General features: G+C 42.3%; 1 protein-coding gene across 10 annotated transcripts in view; it reads right to left on the bottom strand.

The window, feature by feature from the left end:
• The window catches only part of akap9 (A kinase (PRKA) anchor protein 9), a 138,148-nt gene that overhangs the window by 40,649 nt on the left and 82,452 nt on the right, over positions 1-15,047 (bottom strand). For all 10 annotated transcript variants that reach the window (XM_021572164.2, XM_021572171.2, XM_021572172.2 and 7 more), the window contains one exon: positions 5,034-5,196. In XM_021572164.2, coding sequence (XP_021427839.2) covers positions 5,034-5,196 — 163 coding nt within the window. The remainder of the gene's footprint in view (positions 1-5,033; positions 5,197-15,047) is intronic.

Here is a 15,047-nt window from a genome sequence, read left to right as displayed (position 1 = left end):
GTGAGTACCACCAGGCTCGATCCTTGGTCCCACGCTCTTCTCAATTTACATCAACAACATAGCTCAAGCAGTAGAAAGCTCTCTCATCCATTTATATGCAGATGATACATTCTTATACTCAGCTGGCCCCTCCCAGGATTTTGTGTTAAACGCTCTACAACAAAGCTTTCTTAGTGTCCAACAAGCTTTCTCTGCCCTTAACCTTGTTCTGAACACGTGAACACCTCCAAAACAAAGGTAATGTGGTTTGGTAAGAAGAATGCCCCTCTCCCCACTGGTGTGATTACTACCTCTGAGGGTTTAGAGCTTGAGGTAGTCACCTCATTCAAGTACTTGGGAGTATGGCTAGACGGTACACTGCCCTTCTCTCAGCACATATCAAAGCTGCAGGCTGAGGTTAAAATCTAGACTTGGTTTCCTCTATCGTAATCGCACCTCTTTCACCCCAGCTGCCAAACTCACCCTGATTCAGATGACCATCCTACCAATGCTAGAGACACAATTTATAGATCGGCAGGTAAGGGTGCTCTCCATTCGGACGTCAGATTTGGCACCAATTCTCCTTATAGGACACATCACTTCACTCTACACTACTCTGTAAACTGGCCATCTCTGTATACTTGTCGCAAGACCCACTGGTTAGGCCTCACTCCCGCTTATCTATCTGAGATACCTACTGCAGCCCTCATCCTCCATATACAACACCCATTCTGCCAGTCACATTCTGTTAAAGGTCCCCAAAGCGCACACATCCCTGGGTCGCTTCTCTTTTTAATTCGCTGCAGCTAGTGACTGGAACGAACTGCAAATAACACTCAAACTGGACCGTTTTATCTCCATCTCTTCATTCAAAGGCTCAATCATGGACACTTACTGACAGTTGTGGCTGCTTCACATGATGTATTTTTGTCTCTGCCTTTTTGCTCTTTGTGTGGTTGTCTGTGCCCAATGTTTGTACCATGTTTTGTGCTGCTACCATGTTGTTGTTGTGTTGTTGTTTTAGGTCTCTCTTAATGTAGTGTCTCTTGTCGTGAGGTGTGTTTTATCCTATATTTTTATTTATTTTTTAATCCCAGGCCCGTCCCCGCAGGAGGCCTTTCCTAAAAATTTGTTCTAACTGACTTGCCTAGTTAAATAATGGTTCAGTCATTTATTTTAAAAACATGTTCAAATAAGAAAAATATTCTCTCATTGCACATTCATAAAACAAAAACTAGACAACTGCGTGTGACAGAAACTGAGTATGAATTTTCCACAATCATGTGCATTAACACTCCTGTCTAAGTAGGGTCTGTACTGTTCCAACATTAGAGTTGAGACCTAAAAAGGATATTGTTATTAAGGGTCTCCTCTAATACAGTAAAATGTCTCAATGTTTTTCGGTGTACATATGACCGATTATGTCGGACCAAACCTCAACTACAAATAGCGAGTTGAAACTGCTTGTTGTCAGAGAAATAAATTATCTTTAATCTCTTGTTGTTGTGAGTGACAGGGGGAGGGGTGTCTGTGTGCGAGTGGGTAGGTGCACAGAGCACACAACACAGAAGGAGTGAAAGAGACGAGACCAAAAACACACACTCAAAAATACAAACTTTAAAACAAGTAAAACCTCAATTCTTGTAATACAGGCATTTGGAACAAGACGCTAAAACATAAATTAGAACTAATCAAATGAATTTGATATCATCGCCAAGCCCTAACGCAAACAAATATTCAGACAAACAAACAAACACAGGCAGAATGTCCTGACCCATTTTGCTTGACAGAGTGTACTATAGAGGGCTATGCTGCCAACAAACACATTTAAAAATGCTATTATTACCCTTGTTACAGGTCACTAGATAAATGCACTACTGGCATGTAAATTCAGTTGATGATAAATCTGTTTGGAAGACATGACTGCACACTAGCAATGTTCCCAAAGATCTGATAGAATTTCATTAGTAATCTCTATCTAGTACTAGTATGTAGCAGCTAGACTAAATAGGTGAAGTGAATACGCTTAATCATAGATGACTGTCTGATGTTCTTCCAATCACAATGTTGTGCTGATGTGTGTTAAGCTTGCTGCGCCTCATTCTGATCTCTTTGTTTACCGTAAACTCAACAAATCATTTGAATGGGTGGCTCTACCCTTGTGTCTTTGTGAATGATGTTATTACTACAAAAGTATACGAGCCCACGTTATAGTGGTAAACACATTTTCACAACAAATGAATGTACCTTAGTACCATCCCCAAAATTCACAATTTGCAGTGGATGAGACCACTCCCAAGAAAGCCTTCTGCATAATGCTGTCACTAACCAGGTTTCCATCAAACCTTTTTATGTGAGTAAAGTACATATTGAATAAACAGCCCTTATGGAAACAACACATTTGTCCGTAAACTTTACAAATGTTGACAAAACAAAATACAAATGTTTTTTTTTTTTCATTGAACCTTAATCCAGGCGAGTCATAAGAACACATTTTTACTTACAATTACTATTTAAGTTCTGATTATTACATGCCAAGACCAATGCAACATTTTTTGTGACAAAACCATAGTGGAAACTCATTTAACCTATATTATTATTTTTTTTAATTCGGTAAATGGAAATATAACCGTAAAAGTTATTTTTATGCCCACTAACTCATCACGCGCAGCCTTTTATCCGCAACAATTCAATTTGATGGAACTTCTCTGGTGGGAAAATGTGCATATTGTTTTTTATGTATATTCGCATGCAAATCTGTTGCCAATTGGATGGAAACCTAGCTAGCGTCATCTTTATAAATGTTGTTTGCGTGTTAAATTGTCAAGTTTCACAAGCACAACAACAGTATATTAATTGATCACTTGTAACTATGCTCCATGTCAGCAACCAGAACTAAAACCACATCAGAGTAGTTCAAACAATAACTCATAATAACTAACTCATACGCTGAAACTTGGAATGCTGCAGCTCGTGGCAAGATGAGAACTTGGCCGTTCACCAGAAACTCAGCACTCTTGGATCTGCATTCCGATGGTCATAAGATGTTGATTGTCAGAATCAATCCACCAACCATCAATTCACTCTCTCAAGGAAGTTATCTTTCATAATAAATCTTGACAAAAATAAAAGGTGATATTTGACTACTGATGAGATGGCTCCGGTCTTAAGTATCGCGTCATTGTATTAAGCCACAGTCATGAAGCCTGTACACATCTTGATAATATCCGATTATGTCTGATATAGCCTAACACTGGAAGCTTGTGATGGCCTCCTGGCTTCACCCTCCTACCTGGTACAGCAACAGTCAAAACTGGTTGACGTGATCTCATTCCAACTAGAAATGGCAGTTTTGCCCTCTGGATAGTGATGGGGGGGGGGGTGTCATCAGCACACATTTCACAATATTATTTTGGACCATATATATTACTTTGACTCAAATATATTATATATTATAATTATTTGTTTTGTTGCTAGGTAGCGTTAGCTAGCGCTAGTCGTCTGTACCGGCGCCAAAACTCAGCTATTTGTCATCTTATCACTTGTTTTCAATCTTCTTTTTAAATAGTGAGCCAACATGTTTTTAGCACTTATTTCCTTGACTGATCAAATCTCATTTTCTCACCTTTGGGATGGAATCCCTTAAGAATGAAAAGCACAAGGCTCTAGGGGTGGCAGGTAGCCTAGCAGTTAAGAGTTTTGGGCCAGTAACCTAAAAATTACAGGTTCAAATCCCAGAGCCAGTGGTGGAGGGTGGAAACATCTGGCATTCTGCCCTTGAGCAAGGCAGTCAACCCCCAACTACAACTGCTCCCCGGGCGCCAATCACCTGGATGTTGATTAAGGCAGCCCCCTGCACCTCTGATTCAGAGGGGTTGGGTTAAACGCAGAAGACACATTTCGGTTGAATGCATTCAGTTGTGCAACTGACTAGGTATCCCATTTCCTTTCCTAGTCTCATGAGAGAATCTGTTGTCTCTGTCTCATGGAAACCGATTGAGTACAATTAGGTGCAAACAGAACACCATCAATCAAGCTGCAAAACAAACTAACCACGGTGCTGACCCTGCCACACACATCACCTTTCTTGCATTAAAGACAATTTTATAAAAGGCCAACACTCTTTTACCAAATGGGTAATCTTTGCTCAGAATTGTATCAACACACCCCTCTTGCTACAATTGTCCACAATGGCATCACGATGCCATTACATTTCCTATATGCCTACGTCTCTCTCTAATGCTCTATGGTAAACCTATCCTCTGCAAAACATAATACAGAAATACATCCTAACTCCCCCTGAGAGACTTGAGTGGCCTCAGAGCCTGGCTAATGGTTTCTGCCAGAATGGAACATTATTCAGAATTCAAGCAAAAGCAAGCCTGTTCCTCAATCTTCATTGAAACCAGTTTTCCACACCACACCAGGAGCTAGGTATTACAGAGTGAATTAGACAGGACAAAAGGAGGGCATTATTTCGGCTTGACATTAACAATGTTTGAATACGTGGATGGAAGAGCAAACACAACGGAGGAAGACGAGGCATCATTTGGGTTGGAGGCATCTTCGAAAGCCTGAAATGCATGTTGAAATATGTAGGCTAATGCTGCAGGTCACGTGAAATCTGGGTGATGTTTTGTTTGTGTACGAGTCCGTGAATGAGAATGTCCTTCTACCCTGTGTGTGAGTCAAGAAACAAAGCTAATGCAAACCAAATGTGGAGGCAGCAACATTTACTATCTTATTTGGCCAGCTACATTTGACTGTGTGTATTTAATATTTTTTTAAATACATTTTTTTTTACTGCGAGTCGCATGTCAAATGAAGACGTATCAGATGTTTTTCCTTGTTTTACTATCCTTGAGGGGACTTTTGGGGATTGAACAAACTCACCCACCCACACCCCATATATTCACTTTCCCTTTCACCCACAGATTCCCTAGCCACCTGACTCACCAAAACACACCATCCCCCACAAACACCCCAGACACACACTTTCACTGCCCTCCACACACCCACCCACCCAAATTTAAAAACAACCCCCCCCCACTCACCCTCTGCCCTGTGGAGCTCCAGGGCCAGCTGCTCACGGGCACGCCCCTCCTCCCCCAGCCTTTCCTGCAGATCCTCCTGCCGCCTCAGAAGATCGCCAATCTCCTGGTTGTGATGGAAGGACTCGCGCATCAGCTCCGTCTGGGTGATCTGCGCATGTTCCAGCTGATCAGGGTTGGGAAGATAGGTGGCGAGACAAAGACCATTACTTTAGTGATCAAAGAGCATTTGAGGAAATACTTGAGGTGGAGAATAATTCTGAATAAAAAAATTTAGATACACAAAGCCTTAAAGTAAGTTTGTCCACATAGACTGACTCAGTTTGTAAGAGTGTGGCACTAGCAACACCAGGGTTGTGGGTTCGAATGCTCCTGGGATCACATGTACAAACAAATGTATATACACTCAGTGCACTGTAAACTGCTTTGGATAAAATAATCTGCTAAAATGGCACATGGCATATTATTAAATATATCCCATGTCATGAATGAATGAATACTCTGCTGTCATTTACGGACATAACCTCTCTCTACGGACAATATGCTGAGCCTTGTGACAGTAGGTATAATGGGAATATTTTATGATCACCAGTCATAGTTTCCAGTTAGTGTCCAAAGTGAAAGTAAAAAATGAGGACCAATCAATCAAAGCAGTAGGCCCACTTAAGGATAATGGGTGAAACAAAACTACACTAGCACATAAGATACACAGAGGGTTCACAACACACACGGCCTGTGTGACTATGCTTAAATGAGTAGGGAATCCAAAAACAACTACAGGGCAATGCACAAAGAGGTGTGGAGAAGGTTAGCCGTATACAGTTCAGTGGTAAGTCCTGAGTTGTACAGTGGCACAACATGACAGTGTAAATATTTTCTCACTCGCTTCAAATACTCACATACAGAACCTGCATAGCTAAAATTAGTAAACTAACAACATGTATGACCTGTCATTTAATTCTTAGCCCTTTAACTTTGAAAACAGATGACAGGTCTAGTAGACGTTGCACTGTGCCGTGTTCACAAAAGCCTTCTATCCTGGCTGAATTAGCATGGAATTGCTCTTCTGCAATAAACCACTGACTTGCACAATATATACACACACGTATGTGGACACCCCTTCAAATTAGTGGATTCGGCAATTTTAGCCACTGCAGTTGCTGACAGGTGTATAAAAAAATCAATCACACAGCCATGCAATCTACATAGACAAACATTGGCCTCACTGAAGAGCTCAGTGACTTTCGGAGTGGCATCGTCATAGGATGCCACCTTTCCAACAAGTCAGTTTGTCAAATTTCTGCCCTGCTAGAGCTGCCCCGGTCAACTGTAAGTGCTGTTATTGTGAAGTGGAAACATCTAGGACCAACATTGGAAACGTCTAGGACCAACAAGAGGTAGACCACACAAGCTCACAGAAAAGGGACAGACGAGTGCTGAAGCTTGCCAAAAATCATCCGTCTTCGGTTGCAATATCACTACCGAGTTTCAAACTGCCACTGGAAGCAACATCAACACAATAACTGTTCGTCGGGAGCTTCATGAAATGGGTTTCCATAGCCGAGCAGTCGCACACATGCCTAAGATCACCATGCACAATGCAAAGCATCAGCTGGAGTTGTGTAAAGCTTGCCTCCGGAGCAGTGGAAACGCATTCTCTGGAGAGATGAATCACGCTTCATCTGGCAGTCCGACGGACAAATCTGGGTTTGGCAGATTCCAGGAGAACGTTACCTACACCAATGCATTGTGCCAACTGTAAAGTTTGGTGTAGGAAGAATAATGGTCTGAGGCTGTTTTTCCATGGTTAGGCACCTTCGTTCCAGTGCAGGGAAATCTTAACGCTACAGCATACATTGACATTCTAGACAATTAAATGTTTTCAACTTGGTGGCAACAGTTTGTGGAAGGCCCTGTCCTGTTCCAGGAAATGCCCCCATGCACAAAGTGAGGTCCGTACAGAAATGGTTTGTAGAGATCGTTGTGGAAGAATTTGACTGGCTTGCACAGAGCCCTGACCTCAACCCCATCGAACACCTTTGGGATGAATTGGAATGCCGACTGCGAACCAGGCCTAATCTCCCAACATCAGTGCCCAACCTCACTAATGCTCTTGTGGCTGAATGGAAGCAAGTCCCCACCGCAATGTTCCAACATCTAGTGGAAAACCTTCCCTGAAGAGTGGATGCTGTTATAGCAGCAAAGGGTGGACCAACTCCATATTAATGCCCATGATTTTGGAATGAGATGTTTGACGAGCAGGTGTCCACATACTTTTGGTCATGTAGTGTATAAGCACCACAATTCACATGCAGTTGGTTTTACATAGCGAGACTTCCATATCTCCCACAGCAGCAAAAGTCATACTGCAACATTATGACAACCAGGAAGTAGTCACACAATCATGCCACATCGAAATCTTGGAGTAATTTTTTGCTCACGTCACGTGATTACCTGCTCAGATGAAAGCAGAGTAGGGAGATGTGTAACCTTCATTTTAACTAGGCAAGTCAGCTGACAACGATGGCCTACCCCGGACGACGCTGGGCCAATTGTGCGCCGTCCTATCTTGGACTGTATAGGCTACTCACTGTGTTTTTCACTGTATAAGTTGCCCAGTCAAAAAAATACTACTGTCAAGCAAGTTAGCTGTATAACGCACTAGTGTAGACTCCTATATAGGAGGGGTTGTATGTAGGTCATGTTATGTATACAATAATGGCCAAAATTGCTGTTTAGAACATCAAGTCAGCCAAATGAAAGACACTTTCAGATTAATGAGAAAGAGTAACTGTCCAGACTGAGTCATATTTACTTCACTAGTTATACAGTTCCGTATAGGTTACATGGAAGGTCAGCAGCTGAACATAAACTTACTGTATAGGGTGGCGTGGGCAGGGAGATCTTAGAGATCACCTTAAGGAGGTGACCATTGGTCCTGTGGTTGACGTGCGAGATTTGCGTCTGTACCACCACAGAGTTTTTCTCATTGAGGACGCTGGAGAGGGGGAAAGGTCGGGGCAGGGGCACGCGAGATTCCACCTCGTACACATCCTGATCTTCCCCTTCCACCCACATTGCCTGGTGGCTCGAATTCCAGTACGAGCGGTAGGAATCCATTGTGGTGGACAATTTAAGGGTTTTCAATTACCAACTAGTGTATCCTTGTAGCGCCCTCCCTTCCCTACAAATTTCCACGGATTGTATGAATTCGCCGGTGATCCTTTCAGCATCTACAGGGCACCTGCTGCGATGGATGGAGTCTTCAGCTGAGACTAGCAAAGCAGGGGGAGAGCCCAAGAGGGAAGAGCAGCAGAGGGCAGATGAGTCCCGACTACGTAGCCGGGCTCTAGACAACAGTCTCTACAGAGCTGCCAGGCACAGAGCCTTGGGGAAACACACTGGCGTCTCAGTTCAGAACCACACACATAGCGTGCTGAAGAGACAATAAAAGGTCCCAAGTAAATACTGAGAACTAGGTCCTCCCTTGAAACAAAGTTTCAAGTCATAAAAGAAAAGATACCGGTAGTGCTTCTCCTTGTGTAGGAGAAAAGTAATCCTTTGTGGGGTAGAAAGTCCAAAGTCACATATTGTACCTGGGACAAAAAGGCATTCCTGAATCCTGGCAGTGATTGAGGGGGGTAAAATAAAGCAAGACCTAGCTTTAATATCCTGTGCACCTCTGACAGACTTTTCTCTCTGTCTGTTTTGCTCACCATCTCAGAGCACAGCGTGACCTTGCCCCTCAGCAGCACTCACTCCCACTCCCTCGCTCTCTTTCTCCCTCGGGAAGCTCATTAACAATTCCATGCCGCCACGGCAACGCAACACCGACCCGCAGGGAAGGGAAGCCTCCCGGTCCCCCCTTAATTGCTTTACACATGGAGCAGCCAACCAAGTGTTAACTCTGAAGCCGCCCGGTCCAGTGGGGCTCTCGCTGCCCTTCTCCTTTCAGTATCTCTCCCCCTCTTTCGGCCACCCTCTCATTCTTGATCTATCCCTGTAGCCCCCTCTAGTCTCTGTCACCACACTTTTCTAGCTCATTCTAGTTTCATGTCCCTCCCTCTCTCTCTCTCTCCCGGTCTCTCCTTATACACCAGCCTACATGTCAATGTCTCTCTCGGTCTCGCTCTATCCCTCTCGAAACAGACATAAAAGAAGGTTGTGGTCTAAATTGTTCTCCCAGTGTGTTTTGCAGCAGGCAGGCAGAGTCTCTCCCTCTTCACTTCCGGATTGATAGCATGGGCAGGATATTGTTCAGCGAAAAGGGGGAGGGAATAGTCAGCGTAATTTCAACCCCCCCGGGCTAATGGGGCAGGTATAGCTTTGCAAATACACACACACTCCCTCTCCCACACACACATATCCTTTATGGAGGAGCTTGTCAAACAGGATTGATATTCCGTCAGTGCAAATGAACTGACTGAGACAGGATTCCTAAAAATACCGCCGTAGCCGCCCTGGTCTCGCGAGCAAGTGAACCGTAAAACAGTCATGGAATTACACAATCAACACGTTGGCCTTAAATGTCACTCACTGATCTATGTATAATACAAGGGTAAGTGAGCAACACCTGCTACAGCAAATTATTTCCAAAGCCAACCGACAAGACACTTAACATTCCAGAAAAACACATTACAATCAAGCATAATTCACACGACCAGGCCCTACAGACAGGAAACAACGATCCACAATCATTCACTCACAAAGAACTAATTAGTCAATTCTGTCAGGAAAGAAACCATTAAATGGGTAGTTCGGGATTTTCTCCAGTCATATGAACACGTATACATTTTTTATGCATCTGTGACCAGTATGAAGGAAGTTAAGAGGTAGTTTCGTGAGCCAATACTTGAGAAATTCTAGGAGAGCCACACACTCTAGGAGCTCAGATGCAATATTTTAATAACTTGTGTTTCGACAAACAAGCTGTCATCATCAGGGTAAAATGACAAACACTACAGGGTGACTAGTTTATATAGTGTCAAAGGACAAACACAGGTGTCTGTAATCATTGCCGGGTGTGGCCTGATATCATTGGTTCATTCTCAGATATAAAATAACATACCACAAACACGAAAGGATAGCATACGATCATAGATACAATTTGGCAACATAGGCCTACAAACATTTACAATAGCAAAATCACAATAATCACAAGAATGGCTTCAGATCAAAGTCTACGTTGATACCGAAGGGGGCAAGTGTCTTTAAATTAAAGATCCAGGCAGCCTCACGTATTAACAATAAATTGTCAAGGTCACCCCCTCTTCTAAGGAGGGTGACGTGTTCGATGCCGATATAATGTGGGGACGAAGTGGTTTGCTTCTAAAAAGAGGGCTGCAACTGGGTAAGTCGAGTTTTTGCACCTAATGGTGCTACGATGCTCCGAGATTCATACTTTTAAATTGCACTTTGTTTACCCATATAATTTACACCACAAGGACAAGTTATAAGGTTAACAACGGCCTTAGTGGAGCACATGATAACACCTTTGATTGGGATCGGTTTCCCTGTTTGGCGGTGTTTGAAGGCTCTACATTTATAAGTGCCATTGGATTGAGCACAGCCATTACACTTGTAGTTTTCATCCAGTAGGGGCGCAAATAGACATTGTGCAGGGATATCTTGGGGTGGTAAATCATAGTTTACCAATTGATCTCTGAGATTTCTGACCCGCAAGAACACGGCCAAGGGAGGGTCAGAAAACACATTACCGATACGGTCATCGGCTCTTAGAATGTGCCAATGTTTGTGAACAAGTCCCTTAATTTGCTCAGAGAACTTTGAATAGCGGGTAGTTAGAAAACAAGAATGCTTCTTTTTGCGAGGCTGTCCTTGAAAAAGATAATGTCTTGGTTTGTTTAGAATTTTCTCAATGGCAGAATTAATCTGATCATTTGAATTTTGTTTTTCAAGGGAAGCGGGAGACAACTATCAGCCCTCAAACAGTTACGATCAGTAGGTTACCTGTAAAGATCAGTGTACAGAACATTATCCTCACACAAGATAAGAAGAACGTGAGCCAATACTAACTAGCATGCCAGGTGTTTCCATAGACTTCCAGTCATTGCGCCAACGCTAGTTGGCAATTGCACCAACGAAAGTTGGCAATTGCACCAACGAAAGTTGGCAATTGCACCAATGCTAGTTGGCAACTTCCTTCAAACTGAACACAGAGGCATACAAATGGTATCCAAAGGTTCATCGGATTCTGGGGAAGTAGATAAAGGACTTCATTGCCCAAATCCCCAATATCCCTTTAAATTAACCAGTAACGTTAGGTCTTGAGAGCTTGGCTTCCCATCACTAGGCAGTAATCCCCAGTTTGAAGTGACAGTGTTTGACATGTATTCGAGTATACCCTGGTCAACATTCCAAATATAAAATAGGCTTTTTATTGATTTAAGGTTGGACCGTTGGCAACTTTACACTCACCCACTGATTCAGAGTACACAAACCGGTGACTTTTATTGGGCTGTCCGGGGTAGGGAGCAAGAGATATTGCATTGACCTCCACACACAGACACTCAGTTTATCTGTCTGTATAAAAAAAAAACGAAGGTTACAAGTGGCTTGTTAGGTCTTTAAAACGCCTGATAGATGCAATCACCTCTTTTACATGTGTATTGGAATAGGCCTACCGTATATCATACAACATGCTTCAATAGAAGTTCTCACCACACAGGTTGCATGCAAAGTTCAGCCTTTGCATGAGGAAACAGTCAAGGGGCCCGAATACTTTCCGAATGCACTATATATACAGTTCCAGTCAAAGCTTCAGACACACCTACTCATTCAAGGGGTTTTCTTTATTTTTACATTGTAGAACAATAGTGAAGACAACAAAACTATGAAAGTACACACAGGATCATGAACTAACCAAAAAAGTGTTAAACAAATCGAAAAATATTTTATAATTGAGATTCTTCAAAGTAGCCACCCTTTGCCTTGATGACAGCTTTGCACACTTGGCATTCTCTCAACCACCTTCATGTGGTTGCCACCTATTATTCTAATGTAGACCATAGTAAAAAGAAAAGAAAAACCCTTGAATGAGTAGGTGTCCAGACTTTTGACTGGTACTGTATATATAAACGCTGATGCTATGTATTGGCCATTGGAGGGCTATGAAGGCACCCGTCAGCCATATTGGCACTCTCCAGTGGCACTTTCCAGTGGCACTCTCCAGTGGGAGCATTCATAAGAATGAATGGAATTCTACAGTATTTCAATTAAATGTTTCAAGAACAAAATTACAACTATTGCTCGTTGTAGCGGGGACAGTAACATTAGCACTAACATTAGCACTAAAATATATGTTATATTTTAATAGAAATGTTACATTTGTATGTTTAGCTCACATAATATAATTAAAACATATGCATCAAAGTGTCAGTAATAGAAGAAATGTGTCAAAAACAAAAAGGTAGACATTAAGAAATGCATTTCAATAACTTCTAAAATCTTTTTTTTAACAGAGGATTGCCAAGCTGGCTGTGCAGTGGCTACAATACAGTGCCTCCTGTCAGTCATCCAGAGTTTATACACATCATTGTGTGGGTGTCTACTGTGTGTGTTCGTAGGTGGGAAGAGTTAGCCAAATTATTTTGCCAATTAGCTTCTGCCGGCTGGTGTGCCGACCGTGTCGAGTTGGTTTGACTTTGGATAGCCTATCTCCGGGGCAAGTTAGTGACCGTCAAATTACACAATGTAATGAGAATATTTTCATGTTGCACACCTTTTCATTATCATTAAATGCTTTCAAAAAGTGTATATGAATTTCTCCAACTTGGTTGGTTTAAGGCTTATAAGTTATGGAAATTTGGAGTTATTGGAATCTTTACATTGTCCCATGAACAATTGAAGTCGGAAGTTTACATACAGGTTGGAGTAATGAAAACTCGTTTTTCAACCACTCCACAAATTTCTTGTTAAAATATAGTTCTGGCCAGTCGGTTAGGGACATCTACTTTGTGCATGACACAAGCCATTTTTCCAACAATTGTTTACAGACAGATTATTTCACTGCATCACAATTTCAGTGGGTCAGAAGTTGACTGTGCCTTTAAACAGCTTGGAAAATTCCAGAAAATTATGTAATGGCTTTAGAAGCTTCTGTTAGGCTAATTGAGATCATTTGAGTCAATTGGAGGTGTACCTGTGGATGTATTTCAAGGCCTACCTTCAAACTCAGTGCCCCTTTGCTTGACTTCATGGGAAATTCAAAAGAAATCAGACAAGATCTCAGAATAAAAATTGTAAACCTCCGCAAGTCTGGTTCATTATTGGGAGCAATTTCCAAACGCCTGAAGGTACTACGTTCATCTGTACAAACAATAGCACGCCATTATAAACACCATGGGAACACGCAGCCGTCATACTGCTCAGCTGCTCAGCGAGGAAGAAGCCACTGCTCCAAAACCATCATAAAAAAGCCAGAATATGGTTTGTAACTGCACATGGGGACAAAGATCGTACTTTTTGGAGAAATGTCCTCTGGTCTGATGAAACAAAAAGGGAATTGTTTGGCCATAATGACCATCGTTATGTTTGGAGGGAAAAGGGGGAGGCTTGCAAACCGAAAAACACCATCCCATCAGTGAAGCACGGGGTTGTCAGTATAATGTTGTGGGGGTGCTTTGCTTCAAGAGGGACTGGTACACTTCACAAAATAGATGGCATCACGAAGGAGGAAAATTCTGTGGATATATTGAAGGGATCTTCCAAATGGACAATGATCCCAAGCATACTTCCAAAGTTGTGGCAAAATGGCTTAAGGACAACAAAGTCAAGGTATTGGAGTGGCCATTACAAAGCCCTGACCTCAATTATATTGAACATTTGTGGGCAGAACTGAAAAGGCGTGTGCGAGGAAAGGAGGCCTACAAACCTGACTCAGTTACACCAGCTCTGTCAGGAGGAATGGGCCAAAAATCACCCAACTTATTATGGGCGCTTGTGGAAGGCTACCCAAAACGTTTGACCCAAGTTAAACAGTTTAAAGGCAATGCTACCAAATACTAATTGAGTGTATTGTAAACTTCTGACCTACTGGGAATGTGATGCAAGAAATAAAAGCTGAAATTAAAATCATTCTCTACTATTATTCTGACATTTCACATTCTTAAAATAAACTGGTGATCCTAACTGACCTAAGACAGGGATGTTTTACTAGGGTTAAATGTCAGGAATTGTGAAAAACTGAGTTTAAATGTATTTGGCTAAGGTGTATGTAAACTTCTGACTTCAACTGTACATTGTGTAATTTACAGATGCTCCCAACTAGCCACATAGGGATATTTAAAAGTCAGTGCATTTCCTTGAATCTCTTCTGAGCTATTTTTACATGCACAACCACTACACCATGAGTAATGCTTGAATATAGGACAAACAGAACAGAAGATGCGGTATGATGCAGAAACTGTACCACATTTTAATGATGTATAAAGTATCTCTAGGCTGGCAGAGGGCACACACACAGTGAATGGGCAGTAGTAGCCTTTAGTTTTTATTTAACCTTTATTTAACTAGGCAAGTCAGTTAAGAACAAATTCTAATTTACAATGACTGTCTACCCCGGTCAAACCCTCCCCTAACATGGACGATGCTGAGCCAATTACATGCCACCCTATGGGACTCCCGATCACAGCCGGTTATGATACAGCCCGGGATCAAACCCAGGTCAACAGTGACACCTCTAGCACTGCGATGCAGTAGCCTGAGGGGTAGGAGTCATCAGAGTCCAGCTGGATTATAATAGGCTAGGGGGAGGAAGCGAGACAACGCTCTATGCAAATCCACGTACATCTGTAGGCAACCGCTGGGATTGAACCAGCCCTATTGTGTGGTGAATTAATTCTAGCTCCGGCTATCTAATAGTGAATAGGATTCTGCAATCTCATATCTAAAGGGACTATGTGTGAATAGACTAAAAAACCCCAGGGGGTTATGATTGTGTAAAATAGTGTATTATCAGTGAGTGGCCATTTACATGTTTGCCAATAACCTCATGCA

The sequence above is a fragment of the Oncorhynchus mykiss genome, chromosome 18 (genome assembly GCF_013265735.2).
Source record: "Oncorhynchus mykiss isolate Arlee chromosome 18, USDA_OmykA_1.1, whole genome shotgun sequence".
NCBI lineage: Eukaryota > Metazoa > Chordata > Actinopteri > Salmoniformes > Salmonidae > Oncorhynchus > Oncorhynchus mykiss.
This window is presented reverse-complemented; position numbering and strand designations above follow the sequence as displayed.